At 57.6% G+C, this 19,829-nt stretch overlaps 6 protein-coding genes across 6 annotated transcripts; 3 read left to right on the top strand and 3 right to left on the bottom strand.

The window, feature by feature from the left end:
• Positions 1-43: 43 nt before the first annotated feature.
• Positions 44-2,648, bottom strand: B0H18DRAFT_423867 (uncharacterized protein). Its single transcript, XM_048038044.1, has 9 exons — positions 2,395-2,648; positions 2,152-2,346; positions 2,022-2,098; positions 1,876-1,969; positions 1,677-1,820; positions 1,531-1,619; positions 1,356-1,477; positions 593-1,299; positions 44-541 (listed from the first exon to the last, which is right to left on the bottom strand). The coding sequence occupies exons 1-9, from the start codon at positions 2,542-2,544 to the stop codon at positions 296-298; spliced, it is 1,824 nt and encodes a 607-aa protein (XP_047899427.1). The 5' UTR covers positions 2,545-2,648; the 3' UTR covers positions 44-295.
• A 3,563-nt stretch (positions 2,649-6,211) lies between these two features.
• Positions 6,212-7,402, top strand: B0H18DRAFT_423842 (uncharacterized protein). Its single transcript, XM_048038043.1, has 3 exons — positions 6,212-6,632; positions 6,695-6,852; positions 6,903-7,402. The coding sequence occupies exons 1-3, from the start codon at positions 6,472-6,474 to the stop codon at positions 7,262-7,264; spliced, it is 681 nt and encodes a 226-aa protein (XP_047899426.1). The 5' UTR covers positions 6,212-6,471; the 3' UTR covers positions 7,265-7,402.
• Positions 7,403-9,743: 2,341 nt separating this feature from the next.
• Positions 9,744-11,315, top strand: B0H18DRAFT_1101423 (uncharacterized protein; the record flags this gene model as incomplete). The annotated part of the gene is made up of 2 exons (XM_048032523.1): positions 9,744-10,388; positions 10,445-11,315. The coding sequence occupies 2 exons, from the start codon at positions 9,744-9,746 to the stop codon at positions 10,910-10,912; spliced, it is 1,113 nt and encodes a 370-aa protein (XP_047899425.1). The 3' UTR covers positions 10,913-11,315.
• Positions 11,316-11,624: 309 nt separating this feature from the next.
• B0H18DRAFT_977322 (uncharacterized protein) lies at positions 11,625-12,447 on the bottom strand. The gene is given in 3 exon segments (XM_048044241.1): positions 11,625-12,041; positions 12,061-12,265; positions 12,333-12,447. 3 exon segments carry the CDS (start codon positions 12,356-12,358, stop codon positions 11,862-11,864), a joined length of 411 nt encoding a protein of 136 aa, XP_047899424.1. The 5' UTR covers positions 12,359-12,447; the 3' UTR covers positions 11,625-11,861.
• A 385-nt stretch (positions 12,448-12,832) lies between these two features.
• B0H18DRAFT_977319 (uncharacterized protein) lies at positions 12,833-16,128 on the top strand. Its single transcript, XM_048044240.1, has 4 exons — positions 12,833-13,376; positions 13,427-13,499; positions 14,056-15,338; positions 15,371-16,128. Exons 1-4 carry the CDS (start codon positions 12,838-12,840, stop codon positions 15,648-15,650), a joined length of 2,175 nt encoding a protein of 724 aa, XP_047899423.1. The 5' UTR covers positions 12,833-12,837; the 3' UTR covers positions 15,651-16,128.
• A 772-nt stretch (positions 16,129-16,900) lies between these two features.
• B0H18DRAFT_977311 (acetyl-coenzyme A transporter 1-domain-containing protein) lies at positions 16,901-19,444 on the bottom strand. Its single transcript, XM_048044239.1, has 14 exons — positions 19,154-19,444; positions 19,076-19,095; positions 19,012-19,020; positions 18,663-18,729; positions 18,510-18,536; positions 18,411-18,480; positions 18,254-18,353; positions 18,118-18,193; positions 17,730-18,066; positions 17,600-17,675; positions 17,490-17,547; positions 17,369-17,425; positions 17,146-17,319; positions 16,901-17,090 (listed from the first exon to the last, which is right to left on the bottom strand). Exons 1-14 carry the CDS (start codon positions 19,350-19,352, stop codon positions 17,053-17,055), a joined length of 1,308 nt encoding a protein of 435 aa, XP_047899422.1. The 5' UTR covers positions 19,353-19,444; the 3' UTR covers positions 16,901-17,052.
• Positions 19,445-19,829: the final 385 nt, after the last annotated feature.

Genomic DNA, 19,829 nt, shown 5'->3' with positions numbered 1-19,829 from the left:
TTGGGTACAATAGAATCATGCGCCGTACAGGGCACTCCCACGTCATAGCACTTCAGACCAATAATCCGAATCCGACTCCATATCCGAATTCGAGTCGCCGTAGTCCGACCAGAGATCGTATGTCAAGGGGTTGAACGGATGATGCTGCTTGATCTGGATCGGATCCAGTTCCAATTGACTGTCGGGGTGCAAATACATATCGCCGTTCTCCACAGTCGCGTTCTCGACGGCGTGCCTGGAAGCAGGGCAAAGAGCAGCCACGAGTCAGCCATTGTCATAGAAGACGTGTCCAGACTCACTTGTCCTTTAAGTGATTCTTCAGTTCCTCCGTCTGTAATACGACATGCCAAGTGCGGGGCCGAATGAAGTCGCAGTAGCCGCACCGCCACTCAAGACACCGTGAGTAGCTGTCGATCATTAAAGCCGCTTTGTGCGATTCTTCGCGATCCTTTACGGCGGCTTTCTGCTCTTCGGTGGCCTTCATCCACTGAGAGCGTACGAATTGCCCGTATGTGCCGATTCCATTGAGCACGAACCTCACCTGTGGAGCGTTAGACCACCAAACAGAACCATGATTGATAGTTGAACTCACAGCCCGGCGCCACGACATAACCCTGCCTCCGTCATAAGGTGAATCATACACTACTCTCAGGTCGGCGTCGTCCATGTCTTTCTGGGTGGCCACCTTGGGGTCCTTCCCACATATCTCAATGATCGCCCGGACGCGTTCGAGCTCTGTGACGACTTGAATGTGGTCCGCGTTCCAGGGGTACTTGTAGCCAACATCCACGACGAGCTTCAGATAGTCGTCATGCTGGCCAGGTGACTCCATCAACAACGACCCCACGCATTCGTGCGCCAGCACCTGAGGGTGGCCAAGGATCCGAGGGCACCCCTTGCATTTGAACACGGCGACGGCGAGGTTCAACACGTCCGCGCCGTCTTGTGCGTCGACATGGTCGGCCAGCTTCGCCCTGAGCTGTTCCCTGCTTTCTTTCTGCCACTGTTCATCAAGCAGAGGCAGCCTGGGCATCAACGCAGCAAAGGCCTCCTGATTCACGACGACGTCATTCGGCGCGTCGACGAACTCGCGAAAGACGGGCATGAACGCTAGGTTTTGGAACTTGGGCTTGTACTCGTCCTCGACGGTGCGCTTCGTCGGCGTAGTGCGCGCAGCGGTGACGGCGGCCTTGAGCATGTTGAGACGTGTACGGAGGAGCGCGCGGCGCTCAGTGCGGAGGCGGAAGTCCTTGATCTCTTGCATCTTCGCGACGACCTCGTCGCGGATCTTCGCCCATCCTACGTGTCGCGCTGTTAAGAGGTCAATGCAGATGCAGATGCATCAGGGTGCGTACCTCGGTCAGTGAGGGCCTTCGAAGGCCGGACCTGTGCATGCTCGGAGAGCGGACAATACCCTTGCATGGCGATCCTGTCAAGTTCTCCGCCCCAGCCAAGGTCGCGCAGCTTAGCCACAATACTACACGAACTGCATCAACAAGACGACTATATGCGTCGAAATGCCGAACGTACGTGGTCAGACGGCGTTCTCGGATGTCCTGCAACTCTGCCGACCTCGTCGAAGCCCGCCCCCTGTCCCAGATGCGACACGACGTAGCGTACTGACAAGGGATGATCAATGACGATGTCAGACGGTGGGAGATGAATTGAGAGCACACCCGGCGAATGGCTAGCACACGCTGCTTCTGCTCCGCCACGAACTTGTTCCATTGATCAGCATCGTCGCGAGTTCGGTCCCAGATTGGCTTAATTTTATCAAGCTCTGGACAATGATAGATGGCATGTTTCTGGTTCGTATTTACCTTCGAAGACGTCAAATGTCGGTCAAGAGAACATGACAATGTATAAGATGCCTACTGTGCAGAAGATAGCATCAGGAGTATAAGTCCACGTCAATGCCCAGCTGTACTGAGGACGACGCTGATACATCATGTCTTTCATCGCTATTGTGCTGATTTATACGTGAGCTTGGAAGCATTTATGTGACGGCAAGCGTCGCTCACAGCGTCTTTGCACAGCCAGGGCAGTATCGCGTGTTAAACTCCCAAAGGATAGTTTGAACATTGGGTTTGAGACAGTGCTGTAACATGTAGGTACAGTGAGAAACCTTGAAGCAAACGAGCATAAACGTACATGGCAGTATGGGAAGAAGGCGAGGTTAGCATATGCGGGTTCGCTCAGATGCGGAGGGCAGTCCGGGAGATCTTTGACGTTCGCACGGGCGGCCTTCCACATACTAGCAGAGTTGCGGCTCATGAGGAAATCACGGAACGGCTTCGTTGTACGTGCAAGGTTGAGCAAGTCGCGAGGTTCCAAGTGGCGGAAGATCTGTGGTGAAGGTGAGCACACGACCACGTCTGGACAGCATCGTCGTACCTCCAGCAAAATGTCGAGTGGCATCGTTGGCATGTCTTTGAGGCCACCTTTCCTACCTCGCACGTTCCTACGACGGCCCGGGCCATCCTTCTTCGGAGGGTCGTCGCCTGGGACGGGGTCGCGTCCGAGGGCAACCTTCTTCCTTGGCATCGTGCAAGACTAAATGCAGCAGAGGTTCAGGTGATGGGTGTAGGATGGAGTGCAGTGGCCATCTACTCCCCGCACCGCGAGCGGTATTTGTAGGGGAGTCGTCGCTAGCGAGACGCGGCCACACCGAGCCACATTCGACCCTAGAACCCTCCCGGCAAGTTCCGGAACATCACGTACAAGCTTTGCCAGGAATTCCAGCGCGCTCTTGGCGCGCTCTCTTGGCGCTGCGCCAGGCCAGTCCTTTACCATAACCAAAGTTTAGCATACAAATATTCAACATTGGAAACTCATAACTTAGGCGCAGACCAAAATTCGACGACCGGATGCTTTGCATGAGGAATGCAGTTTGCAGCCAGTCGAACGTTAGTCTCCGTAGCAGACCTTATAAGCCGACAACTTAGCGTCGTAAGGGGTCGAACGCGGTTATGCATTACCCGGTTATACAGTGGTTATACGCACCGAGCGCGCCCCGCATAGGCGCCGCACACTTGTGGACCACCGTGTCGCCACAATCTTGCGCATCATCATCATGTATGAATCATATATGCACCGACAAGTACTCTCTACAGTAACTCAAACTCTTCCTTTCATGCATGGGCCTTCGAACCCTCCCGTCATGTCCGTGCCCTCGTACTCAACTCCATGGCCATACGTTCGACGATTTTCGCCAACCGCCCGAGTTATGTTTGCTGTCGACTCAGACACTGGCACCCTCCGACGGTCTCGGACGCGGGACCATGCATTTCATCATCAATTTCGGAACAGTACGTCGGATGATCTCTGTGTGGACCAAAGGTATCGCTATATACTAGATCCTACAGGCAAAAGACAACGATTCTCACAAAGCGAAAGGTTTACTGCGTACACGAGTAGCAGCACATACTGAAAACATACAGACCTGTAAACTGCGTTCGTATAGACGGCTTGCGGTCTTCTGTCACCTGAGGCTGAAGGTATCCACTGCGCTGTGAGCCCGCTACTTATCTTACCAGCCAACAGAAGGCCGGCCCAATCGTGACGGCCCAGCGACTGGCCCCTCCGAGTCCACCCAACGCGCGCACGCGGCAGCCCGACGATCCGCCTCGATCTTGTCGAGCAACAGGGTGCATGACGAAACTCGGTCTCCCATGCAACGTCGTCCCTCATTGCATCCCTGACGATGGTCGTGACGTCTCCAAGACTCGGCCGTTCGCGGGGTTCGAACAACAGCTCCGTCCGACGATCTCTGGGGACGTATGGGCGACGCACGGGGGTACGAACTTTACCGCCCCTCGCAGGCGGTGCGATTGGCGGATCGCGGGACCTCCACGCTCGACTCGGGTGCGCTGCGCCACTTCTTCATCTAACTCGTCAGGGACCACGATTTCGTCCAAGGTCGTCTCCTCCCCCACCTCCACAGCATAATCCCCAGAGGAGGGTGCCTCCTGTGACCGGGGATGCCGTTGATCGGCTGGGTTGAGCCTATCGGACGATATGCCGACAACTCTTGCCCCCACTCATTGGGCCCCTTCAGCAGGCTCAGGCATTCGCTGAGACGAGCATACACCTCGAAAACTTCGCTCTGTGACATGTAGTACACACCATCTGACTTGAACACGATTTGACGTACCAGACCCAGCCGTCCGAATCCGAATTTCGAATGCCGAGTGTGTCTCTTGACGCGCTCGTTCTCCAAGACACCCAACCACTCCCAGATACCCTCCCTGGTGCCATTACCGAGAGGCGTCGTGCCTGCTGCAACGCCCTCCTTAAAGCGAGCAGACATGTACTGCACGGCGGTCATGTCCGTCTCATCCTTACGTCCGGGGCATCCCCTCCATCCTTGGCCTTCGACGTGCTGAGGTTCGCGCGATCGAAGATTCGTGATCTCCCGTGAAGCAAAAACTCGTCGACCGCCAGCACTCTGCCGATTGACCCGCTTCCCCTTCGCAGTCGAAGCAACGCTAGTGGCGTTCTCTTTCTCGTCGTGGCCAGCGGTAGTGTCGGCGGTCGACGCTTCGGCACGGCTTTGACGGCCGCGTAGGGCAGATGGACCGTCGTGCCTCATCTGACCATGTCGCGCACGTCGCGCATTGGCTTCTGTTGCGTTTCGGGCGCTTGCTGGAGGGCCTGCGCGAGTTTGCGTGGCCGTGACTACCGGCAAGTCGTCACACGAGGACGCGTCGAACAATGAGAATGAAGTCGCGCTCAGGATCAGGGTCTGGAACAGCGGGTGTCTCGGTAGCTGGAGTGGGCGAGGGACGTCAACATATGCGTTGGTCGACAGGGAAGGATTCGCGACGGATGGTGCAGGCGGTACATCTGTGGCTGCACCGGTGGTGGAACCGATCGGCGGGGCTGGCCTCGGACTCCAAGCTGCAAGATTGATGCCGTCTTCGAAGATGGAGGTGCGCTCGAGATCGTCAAGCTGCCGGCGCAGTCTCTGCAACTGGGTGCCAGAGAAATCTACACCGGCCATCGAGGCGTACAAGAAGTCGTCGTGTTCGGATGGGACTGAAGGATCCGTCGGTTCACCTTCCAAGATCACAAAGCAGTTGCTATAGGCCATAGGACTCGACCAAGGTCCGTTGCTCGCTCGCGACCCGGGCACGTGTGGTGTATCGCCACCACCCGCGGGCCTTTCTCCGTGTTGCGCGTCGCGTGGAGGCCCCTGCTCCGTTCCCCGAGGATTCTGGGAACTGGTGCTTCGAGTTTCGGTGGCGACTTGAGGTGGTGCCGCCATCTCCAACACCATTATGAGAAGGTAGAGAGCATACATGATCAGGAACATGATCTGCAGAGCCTGCTGGTTCGACTGTTCCTTATACGAGAAGAGACTGTGCTGGGTCGGATGGGTGTCATTTGAGGCGATGTCCGAGTTTGCGACGGATGGCAGTAGAGGCGGGTGATCGATCAGGGTTCCAGGGAAAACGCTCGGCGATGCGGGAGGGACGAACGCGTTGGCGAACTCTGCGAACGGTGAATCGGAAGAGAACCCAAGGGCGTCCCAGCTCGACAAGGTCTCCTGTGCCGAAAGCAATATCCCCTCATGAGAAGTAGACAGCGCCGAAGGATCCGTGTCGGCTGTTGGCTCTAATGGTAGTTCAGGTGCGCTGTACACTTATATGGTGAGATGACTGAAGCTAGGAAGGAGCGCAGCACTAACCCACTGTCGCGAAGACGTCGAAAGGTCTCTACAAGCACCGTTGACAAGTATCGAGCCTTTCGCAAGACGACGCTCACTCGGCCGCCCCCTTTGTCGAGAACGAAGGTGGCACACAGCTCCCGAGAGCTCTTGCAGCGCCAATTAAGTAGGCGAACGGCATCGCTAGTGTCAGTTCGAAGAAAGTGCGATGGTTCTAGATGAAAGCGCAGGCTGAACGCGACACAGGACGACGCGGGCGAAATGGGGGGAGGAGAAAGGTATCCAAGCAGAACACGAACCAGGTGAACTGTCCTGTACGCATAGCTGTCATCTTCAATTGTCACTGTGAAGAGCACAGTCACAAACGGTTTGCCAGCATCGCCTATGGTAGTACGTGCGTTCGCTCACTTTCATTGTCGCATCGTCCTGATCAGTATTGTGTCCATCGCAGTCGACAACGCATCAAAGAGGATCTCAAATCATTGTCGTTCTTGACTCCAGCTGCGACCGCGACCGTGATACGAGCGCGCCATAGGTTGTGGCTGGTGATCGGCCAATCAGGACGCGGGGAACTACCCTGTGGCGGATCGCGCACAAGGCGTCGATGCGCCCCCGACGCGCGCCCCACGTGCGGGTTTGTTGAATCGCATTCAACGACTCTCCCACACGTGCGCGACGTGTCGAGGGCTATAAGTAGCCCGTCCTCATGTCCTCGTCCTCACCTACTGTCCCCGTTCAAACGTTCACTTCGCACTCCTCGCAAATATTGAACTTCACCGTCTCAAGGATTGACATCTCGAGCCATGCTCATCGCACCTTTCCTCTTGAAGGGCATCGCTGCCCTCAAGAGCATTTTCTTTCTCACCTCCGGCGCCTCTGTATCGTGGTACTCGCAGCACATGGGCAAGCGCACTATCGGGCCTGGCTTGTTCGCAGTTTCTCTCGCCCTCTCGTGTGCCCTGATGTGAGTGGTTTTAACTTCTATATTTATTCAGAGACTGAGGGACGTCTGCGATCTCGCAATAGACATACCCTGCCTTACGAGCCCCCTCTCGAATTGGGGTCCATCCCGGACTCCCCGCCGTTAGATCCCGTTCTCTGGCAATCACTATCCGACATCTCGGTTGAGTTCAACATGGGAAGCGATTCGTTGGTTGTGTCTAACCCAGATGTTGGCCTATCCGGTACGCCTTTTGCCATTAGCAACCGAGATAAATCACTGACCATCGGGCAGAATCGAGTACGCGTTCGTACGCGCCAGGTGTCACCCCTGGTGTGCAGTACTCAGTGGTCCCCCTCATCTTGGCTCCGTCCCATGAACCCGCCGTCCGGGTGCCTGAGCTCAACTGGAACATTCCGGGGGCACCGACTATCCAAGCACCCAAGCCCGTGGAGCAACCGGCAGTCGTGACTTACAACTTCTACATCGTTGAAGTTTCCTGGGGCTCTCCTCACCGTCCCGGTGATCCGGGGACTCGTGGTCCTACCGGGTCAGACGAAAGCATTCCACCCCTGAGGAAATACGAAGCACCTCCGCTGATGTTCACCAGGCGCTGCGGCAAGAAAGCCCCCTTCCGCAGGTTGGAGATCGTGTAGGGCAGATTCTCGTGGCGGTACGAGCCGCTTTCGTGCTCGCGCACACAGCGCAAATGCTTTACTTCCTCCTGCCTCTCCCGTGGTATATTGCATGGGGCTGGCGGATCTGCAGAAACGCGCATCGTCGGTCACGGCTGGCTATCGCTCACCACCAAGCCGAGTATCATCGTTTGCATAACGGGAGATGACGTGGTCCACCGGTCTTCGCGTGTATGTAAAACTTCCTTTCTATCCTTCTCATCGCTGATCGTCTAGCCTTAGAGCCGTCCTGGTGATGATATATGCGATGTCTAGGTGCACTCTCCTCCCCTTCGGTTTCGGTCTGGTCAGTCAACATTCGTTGGCATTGCATTCGACAATACCCGTGCACACGGTTGTCCGGTGGCTCCTCGCCGACTCAGGTCGACCCTGATAACGTCGCTCGCTCTCTCGTTCGTCCCATTGGCGGCGGTCTGCGCACGGCCGCTACCGACGACGGCTAGATCCTGGCCTCCGCGGCTCCAGGTGCATGCACCACAATCTACACTGGCCTCAGCAGTCCTTTCTCTCACTCGATGCGTGACCGCATCATCTCGGTTTACTCTCATCCCTAGGCTTCTTGTCTCGGCGTCTCCACCGTCTGTGTCAATCTTCGGTTTCTCAGGTCCGCCTCGGTCCATCTGGTCTTCCTATTCACTAGCCGCCGGCATCCTTTCCTCGACCATGTCTCCTCTCCTCTTGTCTTGTCATTCCTCGCCTCGAAACCCGATCTTGCAGCCACATCGTCTCGGACTGCACATTTCTCAGCGTCACCAATGACATTTCTCGGTCTTTCTCTACGCCAGCATCTTGCCCTCGCCTTTCCTCGGATCCCACATTCCCCACACAGCATTCCTTACATCGTCTCGACCAATCAATACTCCCTCAGCAGCTTGTCATTCCGCCATTCCGGTCTTCATCACGTCACCGATTTGTGCCATTCATGCGCAACTCATTCACATCCTTCTCTCTCTACGGACTGTCTCAAGCCGTGATGCCTCGTCTGCCTCAACAGAACGTCACTTATCTGCTCCGGTCTGTAATACCCACCTGGATTCGCCTCAATTCTGCCCCGCTCCAGCTGCATCTTGTCCTTGCTCGATCTCGATGCACCTCCCCATAGTCGGCTTGCTCAGTGTGTCCTCTGTTGTCCTGCTCTGACCACTTTGTTCTGTGCTCATCTTCCTCGCTTTGCTCTTCTCGTCATCAGTCTATGATCTTTGCTCTGGTCGACATCTCGCTGATTGCGTCTCTGCTAGTGTCCACTAACATCGTCTTGTCGTCGTCGTATTTCTCTGCAGCCCCTCGCCATTCCTTCTGCCTCTTCCGCACTCGATCGTTGCTTGCGTCTCTCCGGCCGCCTTGTCGTCGCCGTCGTCTGGGTCTACCACCCACGTCACTACTCGACCTGGGACCCCCTCATGATGGACCACTCGCTACCTCTCCTCGCCTCCTCGCCTCTCCTTGCATCTTGTCTATCTCGATCCACGCCCCCTCGCCAGGTTGTATCACATCTACCTTGCATCCGCCGGCACCGTATGCTCCCGGTCCCGTCTTGTCCATCTCGCCCCGGCTCATCATCACAGGCCTCCCACGGCGTTATCTCATGATCGTTTCGGTGTCCATCTCGGTGTCCTGCTCCTCTGGAGAAACCCTCGATTAATCTCCCTTACTTGTATTGTCACTCATGGGACCACGTTCGCCCTACTCGACTTATCACCGTCTCGTTCCCTTTCTCCCGACCTCCGAGCTGAGAACATCCCTTCTTTCGTTGCACCCATCGATCGATATGTATATAGTCTGCGCCCTCCATTTCCTTCTCAATCATTTTTCGTGTATAGACATTCTAATATACTTACTGTACTTATAGCCTGTCGCTCGAGCACAGGAGCTGCATTCCAGCACTGGACGCAGCGTTGTAGCGTAGGTGTAGCTTTTGCCTCTGTATGCGATACTCCTATTTGTATTACACAGGCTGGCTCTTCCGCCAACTATGACGACTTGCGCAGCTACAATGACTTGAGCACTGTCCTGTCCCCTTCGACGCGTGGATGAAAGTTCAGATACCGACGACTTGACGGTCCTATTCCATCCCGGGTAGTTCAGTGCGATACTATGTAACGCTCTTGTTCTCTCGTACAAGCGGCCTGATAGCCTTCTATATATCACTTTGTACTACCATGAGTACCAGTATTAGTGCGCCCGTTCATGTGGCTCTATATATAGCGCTGTACTACGGCTGCCTGAAATGGATGAGTGCCTGGGTGAATGGCTGTGCCTGTGAGTGGGCCGCCAAACAAGTATCAACTGACCTGCATACGTGGCAGTCGACGTGTTCCGACGTTCCTCACGACCACCACGTACGTCCTGCGCACCGACCGCAGTCAGCTCAGCTCTACAAAGCCTCGCCTATCCTTTGACTCCTCTCCTCCACGTAACGTCTACGTATCACGCCTCCGCCATGAAGCGAGCAGCAGACACCGAACTTGCGCTCCCCTCGTCGCCTGCGGAATCATCTGCCTCCCCAGCACCCTCCTCATCAGAACCGCCACGCAAGCGCTCCCGCTCCGAGACCTCGCCAGAGGAGCGTAAGGAAGCCCGCGCACACCGTAACCGCATTGCGGCCCAGAACTCACGCGATAGGCGGAAGGCCCAGTTCACCCTCCTCGAGCGCCGGGTCGCCGAGCTTCAGGAAGAGAACAGGCAGCTGCGTGCTGGGATGGGGCTCATGGGCCTCAAGCAGTCGGAGGACGACAAAGTCAAAGAGCAGCGAGAAAGAGATAGAGCAAGGGATCGGGAGAACGAGGGGCTGAGGGCGAGGATCAAGACGCTTGAGTCGGGCTGGGAAGCCGTCGTCAAAGCGCTGTCCGCCTCTGGACTACCCCTCAACATTCCAGGCGCACCTGTGCCCTCCTCCAGCACCTCCCCTTCCAACCCCCCACCAGCCGACTCCCCGTCGTCGGACGCGCCTACGACCACCACATTTCCCGTCCTAGTCCCCCCATCACCTACCTCCGTCTACCCCATCTCCCCCGCCCCGACCGACCCGAGCACACCTCTTGAACTGTTTAACGACTTTGCGCCCACTTGCCACCTAGCACGGGTGGTGAGCACCGACGTCCCTCCTTTATCGTCGGAGCCCCTGCAGCGGGTGGGCCAGAGCTCCCGTCAGACACCAACCTTCTCCAACTCACGCTCGGGCTCGATACCGCCCATTCTCCGTTCCTCCCCCTTCTCAGCGCTGGCCAAGAGCAGCACCCTTCCGCTGTGGATGAGGTGGCTATGGAAAACCTCCTCCGCGAGATCCTTGCGCCCTCTCCCATCGCCGCGCCGGCGGCGCTGCCCGATGGTTCTGTCCCTGTCCCTGTCACCGCGCCCCCATCAGAACATGAAGGGCCCGCCGTACCCGCGGCGGAAGCCCCCTCCCCGGCCGCCAGGGCCGCGGAGACGGTGAGCGCAGTGTCTGTCGACTGGGAGGGGCAGGCGGACATACAGAGATTATTGGGCATGCTCCCTGGTGCCCAGTCTGACGCGGAGGTGTTCCCGTCCGCGCTCGACCTCGATATCGACTTCGGCATGGGCGAGTGGGATATGGGCGGCATGGGCACCCAGGAAGTCGGCGTGTGTTAGGCACGCGGCTCCCTCCCTCTTCCGTCTCGTCAGCCGCATCTCTAGCTTTCCGCATCTCTGGGTCTCTCGCGTCTATTTATCGGACCAGTCGCAGTACATACACTATCTCTGTTTTGTTTTCGTTCGATTTCTCCTCTCTGGTTTTTCTCCCGCCACTTCGTTTCTGCGCCCTCCTGTTCTGCCGCCTTCCCTCTGCAGTACGTAGCTAGTCTGGCCTGTCGTCGTGTGCTCGCAGCTGTCTCCCTCCTGCTTCCTGTGCGGTTCTCCCCTTCTGGGTTGACGAATTGCCTGCGTTGTGGGTGGTGAGCGCGCTTGTGCGTGTCTGATGGGTGTAGGTTGGGTGTCGTTTCTGTAGTCAGTGTAGTTTGGTTGGATAGTTGGTCAATGTAGCGTTGTTGTGGTGATTGTCCCGTTTGCGCTGTCTCCAGCCGAAGCATAAACGGCAGAAGATGGTCGCAGCGCCGCCGAACTGGTGAGTTTTCCTGAAGCACTAAGGTTGAAGGGGCTATCGACGTGTCAGTAGTAACCTAGCACTACAGGTGACAGGGCGCACGCGCTCTGAGCGCAAGCCAAGCGCAAGCACTTGCAGTTGTCCTATCGCGCTCACCACAAGGTTGAGGCAGTCGCGCAGTTGAGCGCGAACCTCTTGCAGTGGCAGACGTGCGCTCACCACATGCCACCGGGGCTGACACCAGGACGTTATCGAGAACTATCTGGGGAAGCAACATATCTCGTGTATCAGGTACAGACAGTTACAACGAACCCTAATGCATTGGACGACAGACAGGTCGGTGGGAAACAGGGCCTAACAACACAGACAACGAAAACATCAAGAGATTCCACCGCCTTCACGTACACATAACAAGGTGATCTGCGAGTTCTCGCGCCCATTACGCCATAAAGACGCAGGGGGACGCGTTTTGGACCACATGAGTGCGCAGGAGGGCCACTAGTCCTCCTGCATGTCCGTGTCCTTCGCGACGAACGAGTCTTCGTTCTCGTCGTCATCGGCGTCGTCCGGCTTGAGCCCGGCCTTCTCGAGCGCGGCCGCAGAGGTGTAGTCGACGCGCACACCACGCGTGCGACGCGTGCCAATGATCACGGAAGGGTCGATCGCCTCTAGGTCGTCCTCCTGTACGCGGTTACACACGCGTCAGCGCCCGAGAACGCGACAACGACATGCGGGGAGCGCACCTCGTCTTCTTCCATTTCCTCGTCCTCTTCTCGTCCTCTTCTTCGTCGTCATCGTCGTCGTCCGCCACCGCCTCCTGGACGAACTTGCCCTTGCCCTTGCCCTTGTCGGCGGGGGACGCAGCGGGGTTTTGCGCATTAGCGGACGCGCCAGAGGCGGATCTGCATCGGGCGACACGGTCATTAGCAGCGCGCGCGCGTGGCGGGAGGAATACAAATGACAACACACGTTGCGGATGTGGCTTCGGTGGCCATTGTGTTTCGTAGCGTAATTGAGGAGCGTGCGGGCGGTGTGCGGCTGGGTGAAACGGCGCAGCGGGCTGGAGGTGGTCGCAGTAAAAGACGCGTCCCGGCCTTGGGCCACGGTTGCGCGCACGGACGGGCGGGCACGTGATCTAGTGGCCGCGAGCGCGCCGTCCGTGGCGCCGGGCGCCCGTGGTCGCCGGAGGCAATGTGGGCCAAAGTGGGTGGCGTTGACCGCGGATTCGGCGGGGACAAGGCTGCGAGCGGGCTCTGTCTGATCGCCGGCGGCTCTTGCAGCATGCCCATCGCGGGAGACAGGGTTGGGAGTGGTTATTGCAAGGTTCAATTGTTGTCTCAGACTCCGGGGACCGGCGGGGAGCGCGGGCTTGGCTGCGCAACGAGGATCGTAGGTGTTAGAGGAAGGCTTAGCTAAGCAACGAGGCATCATCTCAGAGCGGACAGCGACAGGCGCCCTGCCGCCGCCTCCTACCATGGCCCGCGGTGGTATCACGCCCTTTCCTCTTGACCCTCCCCCTCCGTCCACCGCGCCCGACACAGACTCTGCCAGCACTGACAAGCCAGTCAGCCCGACATCCACCGCACGCCCGCCCTCCTTCTCCCTCCCCCAGCCCGTGCAGCGTCTCCTCGACTTTGGCACTGGCAACCCAGACCGCGACCGGGATATGGTCCCGACGCGCTCCAAGAGCGTCGCCACCACTCGCACCGCTGCAGAGCAGGCCCCTCTCCTCACTGTCAAGCTCTCTGGGCCTTCCTTCCTCGACACCGTCATCCGCGACACCGTCACCAAGGACGCGCTCTACATCGTCGAGACCTCACGCGATTTGACGCACGTCTATCGCCTCGACGCGAGTCGCCGCGAGGCGGGCAAGGCCGCCTCGATCCAATGGCCCCAGACCGTCTCGCAGTCCAGCAAAGGCAAGGGTCGCTCCGGCAAGAGTATCCAGATGAGCAACGGCAGCTGGAGGGACGCTGAGGAATTTCTCAAGGTCGGGGCACTGGGCAATCTAGCGTGCGTATTTCTCCTCGCTCTCGCGCATCGTCCGTACTCATCGTGCACAGGAGCCGAAAGTTCAGCCTTCCCCACTATCCGCACACGCTCAAGTGGAAGCTAATCCCGGGCGACTGCTACGTGGTGAGTATCGCTCGCTGCCATATGCTCGCTCTGCATCTTGGGCGCGCATCCGCTGCACCCGCTCGACATTTCCCGCCCAGGGCACATCCGCGCCGTCCATAAACGCACCGCCATGGCGCATGCGGATCGATCAGCGATAGCTGATGACACCTGTCACCGCCGGCGAGCATGGTGTCTGCAGGCGGGACCACGTTTAGCATCGCTTCGGGGCTACCTGCGCTATCTCCTGCCAATATGCTGTTTGATGTGCCAGCCTGGCTCACTGAGACTTGGAGCTTCATGCTCTCGCAACGCTGGCTCTCTGCGACAGTACTGCGCCGAGCGCCCCGCCCCTCCCATGCCACTGTGCTTCTAACGTCAGCGCCTCTAAAGTCAGCGCCGGCGAGGCTGCCCACTCAGAAGCAGCGCCCACGAGGACGCGCTCTTCTGAGCGTATGGCAGCTTACTGCCCTTGGACAGTTTGTGAGAAAGGAGTCATCTCCCGTAATTGTGTTCTGGGCGTGCTACACCGTGCATACCATCGTCTATGTCTGCAGTCTGCTAACAATGCCTACAGTGCGGTACCTCTGGCATCAAGGGGCCAGTCGCTGTGCTGGATGCGGCGACCTTGTCTGCGCCACCACGTCTTCGGATTTACCAAACCCTCACTGCTCCAGACCACGCGCGAAGTCAGCAGAACCATGCCGGCATACCGTTCCTGTTGCTTGACTACCTCGTTGTCACTTCCCTCCTTCTTACGACTACCATCCAAGAATGGCTTGACCGCCCCGCGGACGCGCATCTCCCGGGCAGCAGCTCGCGCGCGGTCAAGAAGTGGCTCTCCATCATCCACCCAGATCGGGTCGACGAGTCGCAGAAGGAGAAGGAGCAGGAGAGGGAGCAAGAGAAGGAGCAAGAGAAGGAGCGAGACAGGGAGGATCGAGAGAGCAGCAGCCCCGGCGGAACATTGGGCCCGGGAAGCAGCGTGGATGGCTCGACGCCGGTGACACCGTCGAGCGGCCGAGGTCCGCGGCTCTGGGAGGCTCACATGTCGTGGTCTTCGGGGAGTGGCTCCGGCGGAAGCGAGACGGTGATTTCTCCGTCGACGCCGGGGACATCGCTCTCGTCAAATTCTGCGTACAACCTCCCGCCACGGTACTCGAGCTCGCACCTCAGCGGCGTGCAGAGTTTGAACAGCAGTCAGACGTTCGCGTACGGCCTGGACATGAGTGGGAGCTCCCAGGATTCGAACGCACAGTCGCCTCCGCAACGACGTTTCCAGGTGACGAACCCGGAGCCGACGCCGGACTGCGAGTACGAGAGTGCGCCGGAGTCGTATGGGCAACAGCACCTCGCAGCACCTGCTGAGGTTGTACCTCCAGAGGCGTCTCAGCGCCCTTCTACAGCGTCTCAGTCTCATCCGTATGTCTACGATTTCGACGTTCGTCCCTCTACGGCGTCGTCCTTGTCTTCACTGAATGCCACCGTTCCCACCCCGACTGCAACAAATCCAACGCCGATGGGTAGCGTGCGACGTCCGCCACGACAGTTGCCACGACCACCCGTCCTGCAGGACCCGTATACGTACCAGCAGCAGCAAAATGCTTTCGCCCTCAGCCAGAGCCAGGCCCACGACCGCCAGCGGGTGGCATCCACCCCGCCGTCGTTCAACCCCGGCCTCCCGTTGCAGATCCCTGGTCCGTACGCCAACTCGCCCGCACAAGGCACGGGCTCCCCCTTTACCCCCGCCCACCCCTCCGCGCGCAGCGTTGCCCGACGCAGCCTCGGCGGCCGGCCAGTCCCGCCTCCGCCCCCGCCGCCTTCAGATTCGCTCCCGCTCCCGCCGAAGCTTGCCGCGGAGTATGCGAATGCGCTGGGGCGGGATCTTCGAGCACAGGTGGCGCGCTTGCAGGGCAGATGCGCGGGATGGCGATACCGCCGCCGCCGTCCCTGCCGCAGCAGGCGTACTATCCGCAAAGTTATCCGCAAAGTGTCTATGGTTCACCGCCGGATACGAGCGGCCACATCGATGCGGGACGGGTGCGCGCGTCGTTTACACCGGCGTCGAGGGACGCAGACACGGAGAGCGTGTATGAGATGCCACCGCCTGCGTACGATGCGATTGACTTCTCGCTGAGGTTGCCGGGGCAGGCGCAGCGAAGGGCGCAATAGTCGTGGAGTGTTCCGTGACTGTGCGCCCCCGTAGATATGGCTGGCTTGTGCATCGTGCAGGCTTGCCTTCGCTGCCCTGGCTCAGGCGCACAATATCCTTTATATGACCCCTTGGCTGTCGCGCAAGACTACATCTCCGGTTATAGGCCTCTCTGTCTCCCCTCTCATGCAAGATCTCGAGCTCGACTACACACAGCAATACATCGCATGCTATCCCCCGGCCCTTCTGCATACCCCTCTCCATGCAACCTTCGAATAACCCAGGGTCAGGGAACCCACCGTTTGCTTTTATCTATATCGCTCTCGGTCTGCATCTGCTCGCTCGCCTTGGCCCATTCTGTATCAATACGACCCTTCCGTGCCGATCCTTGTCTTCTAATTCTACCTCGCCGGTTCTGGCTCCGTTATACTGCTCTGCATTAGTGCCCCGCCGTATCGCACTGCTTGTCATTATTGTTGCCTGTCCCCCCCCCCCCCCTGCAGGCCCCTTTGTCACATTAACACTCACCGTCCTGGTTAGGCCAGCATTCGCGTCCGTTTGTGTTCTCCTACGCCTGTTCAGCTGTTCTCTTTACTCCCTACACGTACAGTCTATCCTTCTCGTTCCCCCAGCCATCCATCTGTCTCAAAACCCCTCACTCTTTTACTGTCGGACTGTCAGCACACGCTGGCCGTCGACCCCTGCCAGTCCTTTCTCCCTCGCCAAGTGCTCCCGTGCAATGCGGATCTCGACGGATATGTCGGAGCGTCACCAAAATCCCTCCCTCACTCCCTTGTCTCGTCCCACGCCATGTCTCTCTCAGATATACTGATTGTTAACGCGGATTTTCTCCTCGCAGGTCTCTTCGGTACCATACATACTGCTGTGCGCTCGCTATTGTACGTTTAGATGTAATGCCACTTGAGGTGGCGAATGTATATGTTTGTTTTGGGTTTAGTAGCGTTCTGGGGTGCGCGTCGGTTGGACAATCCTTGAGCTTGCGCCCTGATCCTCTGTGAAGTGGTAGCTCAATGATGTGTGGAGCATCAACTAGACATTGCATATCGAAGGCGGATTTGAAGCTCGTCTCGCCGATCACGAAGTCTATCATTCAAAAACTTCAAAAAGGGACCAGCCACCAGAGCTGCTTCCCATGCCTTGCGATGGTAATATGCAATGGGTTCAGGACCAATCTTCGTCGCTCTCGGGACTGATTGACAGATGCAGTCAAATTGCCCGCATGCGGTGGCCCAGTTACGCGGGCGCGAAGTGAGGTCAATGTGTGCGATAAATAGGTAGGCTTGCTCGAGGGGTACAGAAACATGCGTGCGACGAGACATCGTGATGTCCATGAATGCGTTCCACTGGGTCATGCAGAGTTATACTGAAACCGGTGCGGCCGTACACCGCGTCCCGTGAACGCTATATTGAGCGTACGCGCCACTCTTTCGGCGGGATCGCTGTACGAAGTCGGTCAGCCTTCTCCCACACGTATTCGGGAAACAAGGGACGTACACTGCAGCCTGCGCGCGGTCGGGATCATGAAGAAGATGAGCAGGATTATGCCAACGCCGAGGCAGATGGCGGAAATGACGTAGTAGCCGTCCTGCTGGATGTCGCACGTCCCGCCGAGCGCCGTGCATGCGGCCTTCTCCCCTTTCGTGACGCAGCTTGCTGGTGTCGTCGGTTCTATGGCGAGGTTAGTAATGGGTAGATGGGTGGGGAGGTTGTGACATACCGAGGGTGCTACTGGGTGCGGAGACGCTGCAAGTTGCGTAGGTGAAGAGATCGACACCTATGCGTGTCAACGTGAGACTCGCTTGTTTTGCCTGATCACGGCGAACGTGTCGAGAGCGCACCTTTCAGGACGAAATATCTTGGCCAGAGGAGACCGAGATTGTTGAAGGTCGCGAACAACTGGAGTACTGTGAGCAAGACCAACATGCACGGATTCAAACGGAGGACGCACAGTCATGTAGGTTCCTCCGGCGACTGGGTCCGATATCCGCGTGTGGAACGCAGTCATACCTCCGAACTGGACCGTCCTACCCACATCATCAGCACAACACAACCGCAACACCAACGTACAGCACACTCACATAACGAGCGAACTCACTATACTCTGCGCAATGATGAACACATACCACCCGAGTGGGAGGGGCGGGTGCGGGAACCAATACACTGTGAGCGTCGACAAGAGGACGAGTGCGAACGCGGGCCAATACGCGTGCATCCACGCGCGGAGCGGCCGCTCGCCCTTGGACCATCGGCCCGCGAGCAAGCCGCCCCAGATCTGGAAGGGGAAACTGATGAGGACGGTCAGGGAGAGGTCCTCCTTGCTGAACCCCTTCTCGACCATCTTGAGCGTGGAGACGGCAGAGTCGGCCTGGAAGCCGATTTTGGCGACGAGCAGAAGGACGAGGAGCGTCTGGACGTCTGTGATGGGATGAGCGGTGGAAGCGCTGAGAGAGAGAGATGAGGGCGTACGTCGGAACTTCATGATCTCCCACATCTTGTAGTAAATTGCTTTGAGGCTCATGTCACCTTCTTCTTCCACGTCGTTCTAGAGGCGGATAAGTTTGAGCTGGGGCGCCGAAAACCGAGAATGACGAATCAAGCGCACCTCCTTTTCGAACAGTAGCCAGAGCGTGAGCGCGTATGAAAGCATGGCACAGAACATGCAGTAGGCCCCGAGGGTCAACCGCGGAATACCATGTTTGGCACTGTGAAGAGGCGGAGTTGAGACCTTTTCTCCGCCAGAGAGCACCAAGAGGACGTACGCGAATGTTTCACTGTTAAGTGCGAGGAAACCGGTATACGATAGGAGCGAGCCTGTGCTCAGCCTATAGTCTGGCAGGTCGGAATATATGATTTGTGACGTTCGGAGAGAAGTGTGAGTGCCCAGCCTAGCGGCGCGTGGCTGAACTGTCAATAAGAGACACTTCCGTAGACATTTGTGAGACGCACCGTCAACCGCGATATCTGGGAAAACCGTGAGTCAAGACGCAGCTGAAGGGGCGAGACGGACAGACCTTGAGTTGCGACAGCCGTGATGAGGAACGTGAAAACAGCAGTCAATATGTACAGGTAGTCGATAGCCTATAAGCCTTCTCAGAAATATGCTGCCTTGGGGGTTGACAATGCAACGTACATTGTCCAACATGTGGTCTCCATAGAATGATAGTATAAGCATTATAGTACCAGATAGTAGTTGTAGAGGCATGAGCCATGATTTCCGGCGACCGATAGAAGGGAAGTAGAGGGCATCGACTAGGGGTGACCATAGCAGCTTGAGGGAGTAGGGATATGCGGAGAGGGAGAACGTCGCCAGCTGAGAGTAAGTAAGCCGGTCCCGTAGGAGAAAGGTAGCGAGCCTGTTACGAGGCCTAACTGGTGAACGAGTTAAACGTGGTGTTCGCCAGTGCTGGGACCATGTCAAACTCACTGGGACACCTTGGCTCAGAACTGGATCATGGAAGACAAACGTCAATGTTGGTAGGAGTTCAGCGGCCTGAAGACGTACAAAGACATGTGAGGAGAACCATATTCTTCTTCTCCTTCCACGTCGCTGGCCGTGTTTTGAGAACTGGCTTGACGCTCTCCTCGTCGACATCAAGCTCGTCATGGACGAGGGTCTCGCTGCTGCTCTCCGACTCTTCTCGTGCGCGGGGGGACAGCAGGCTGAGTTCGACCTCGGCATCGTCGATAGGAGCGATTCGCATGGTGTAGAGTACAGAGAAGAAGTATATTCGCAAAATGATGCCGTCTGCGCCCCTGAGCGGGCGGACAGATGCAGTGTCTCAGCCAGTCGCCCGACTCCGGGACGCACAGCTCTCGTCGCCAAGCCGGGTTTCATCAATCACTGCTAGCCGCGGTCCCGTGACCGCGTTCATCCTACACAGGGCTGCACACAGTTGGCACGTAGTCTCAATCGCCCGTCTACAAGCACAAATTGTCTTGATGTCAGGAGCATTTCCTCTCGAACGTGCTGGAAACTTGTCAATATTCGATCCGGTAGCTGTCCTCCGTTGCACTGACAGGCGCACCAGTGCCAAATAAGGCAAGTCATCCAAGGGCGTCTATTCGAAGATGGCACTGTACCGTAGACTCGGTTCTTTGCTCACTGAGATCTGGCTCAGACCTTTACCTTGTCTGCAGCGCTCATCTTCTCATATACACCTGCGACTTTCGGCGATCGG

Source organism: Fomitopsis serialis (genome assembly GCF_022376445.1).
Source record: "Fomitopsis serialis strain Sig1Antser10 chromosome Unknown B0H18scaffold_4, whole genome shotgun sequence".
NCBI lineage: Eukaryota > Fungi > Basidiomycota > Agaricomycetes > Polyporales > Fomitopsidaceae > Fomitopsis > Fomitopsis serialis.
The sequence above is the reverse complement of the archived record's forward strand: the minus strand, read 5'-3'. Positions and strand labels throughout refer to the sequence as shown.

Coding starts and splice junctions, on each gene's coding strand:
- B0H18DRAFT_977311 (XM_048044239.1), bottom strand. CDS start 19,352: ATGCGAATCGCTCCTATCGACGATGCCGAGGTCGAACTCAGCCTGCTG. Junction 17,548..17,599: donor CCGGAGGAACCTACATGACT/GTGCGTCCTCCG, acceptor ACAGTACTCCAG/TTGTTCGCGACCTTCAACAA. Junction 17,091..17,145: donor GACCGCGCGCAGGCTGCAGT/GTACGTCCCTTG, acceptor GACTTCGTACAG/CGATCCCGCCGAAAGAGTGG.
- B0H18DRAFT_977322 (XM_048044241.1), bottom strand. CDS start 12,358: ATGGCCACCGAAGCCACATCCGCAAC. Junction 12,266..12,332: donor ACCGAAGCCACATCCGCAAC/GTGTGTTGTCAT, acceptor CGCCCGATGCAG/ATCCGCCTCTGGCGCGTCCG.
- B0H18DRAFT_977319 (XM_048044240.1), top strand. CDS start 12,838: ATGGCCCGCGGTGGTATCACGCCCTTTCCTCTTGACCCTCCCCCTCCG. Junction 13,500..14,055: donor TCCCGGGCGACTGCTACGTG/GTGAGTATCGCT, acceptor CAATGCCTACAG/TGCGGTACCTCTGGCATCAA. Junction 15,339..15,370: donor CCGCCGAAGCTTGCCGCGGA/GTATGCGAATGC, acceptor GGGATCTTCGAG/CACAGGTGGCGCGCTTGCAG.
- B0H18DRAFT_423842 (XM_048038043.1), top strand. CDS start 6,472: ATGCTCATCGCACCTTTCCTCTTGAAGGGCATCGCTGCCCTCAAGAGC. Junction 6,633..6,694: donor GCCCTCTCGTGTGCCCTGAT/GTGAGTGGTTTT, acceptor ATCTCGCAATAG/ACATACCCTGCCTTACGAGC. Junction 6,853..6,902: donor CCCAGATGTTGGCCTATCCG/GTACGCCTTTTG, acceptor ACCATCGGGCAG/AATCGAGTACGCGTTCGTAC.
- B0H18DRAFT_423867 (XM_048038044.1), bottom strand. CDS start 2,544: ATGCCAAGGAAGAAGGTTGCCCTCGGACGCGACCCCGTCCCAGGCGAC. Junction 1,970..2,021: donor CCTGGCTGTGCAAAGACGCT/GTGAGCGACGCT, acceptor CGTATAAATCAG/CACAATAGCGATGAAAGACA. Junction 1,620..1,676: donor GTGTGCTAGCCATTCGCCGG/GTGTGCTCTCAA, acceptor ATCCCTTGTCAG/TACGCTACGTCGTGTCGCAT.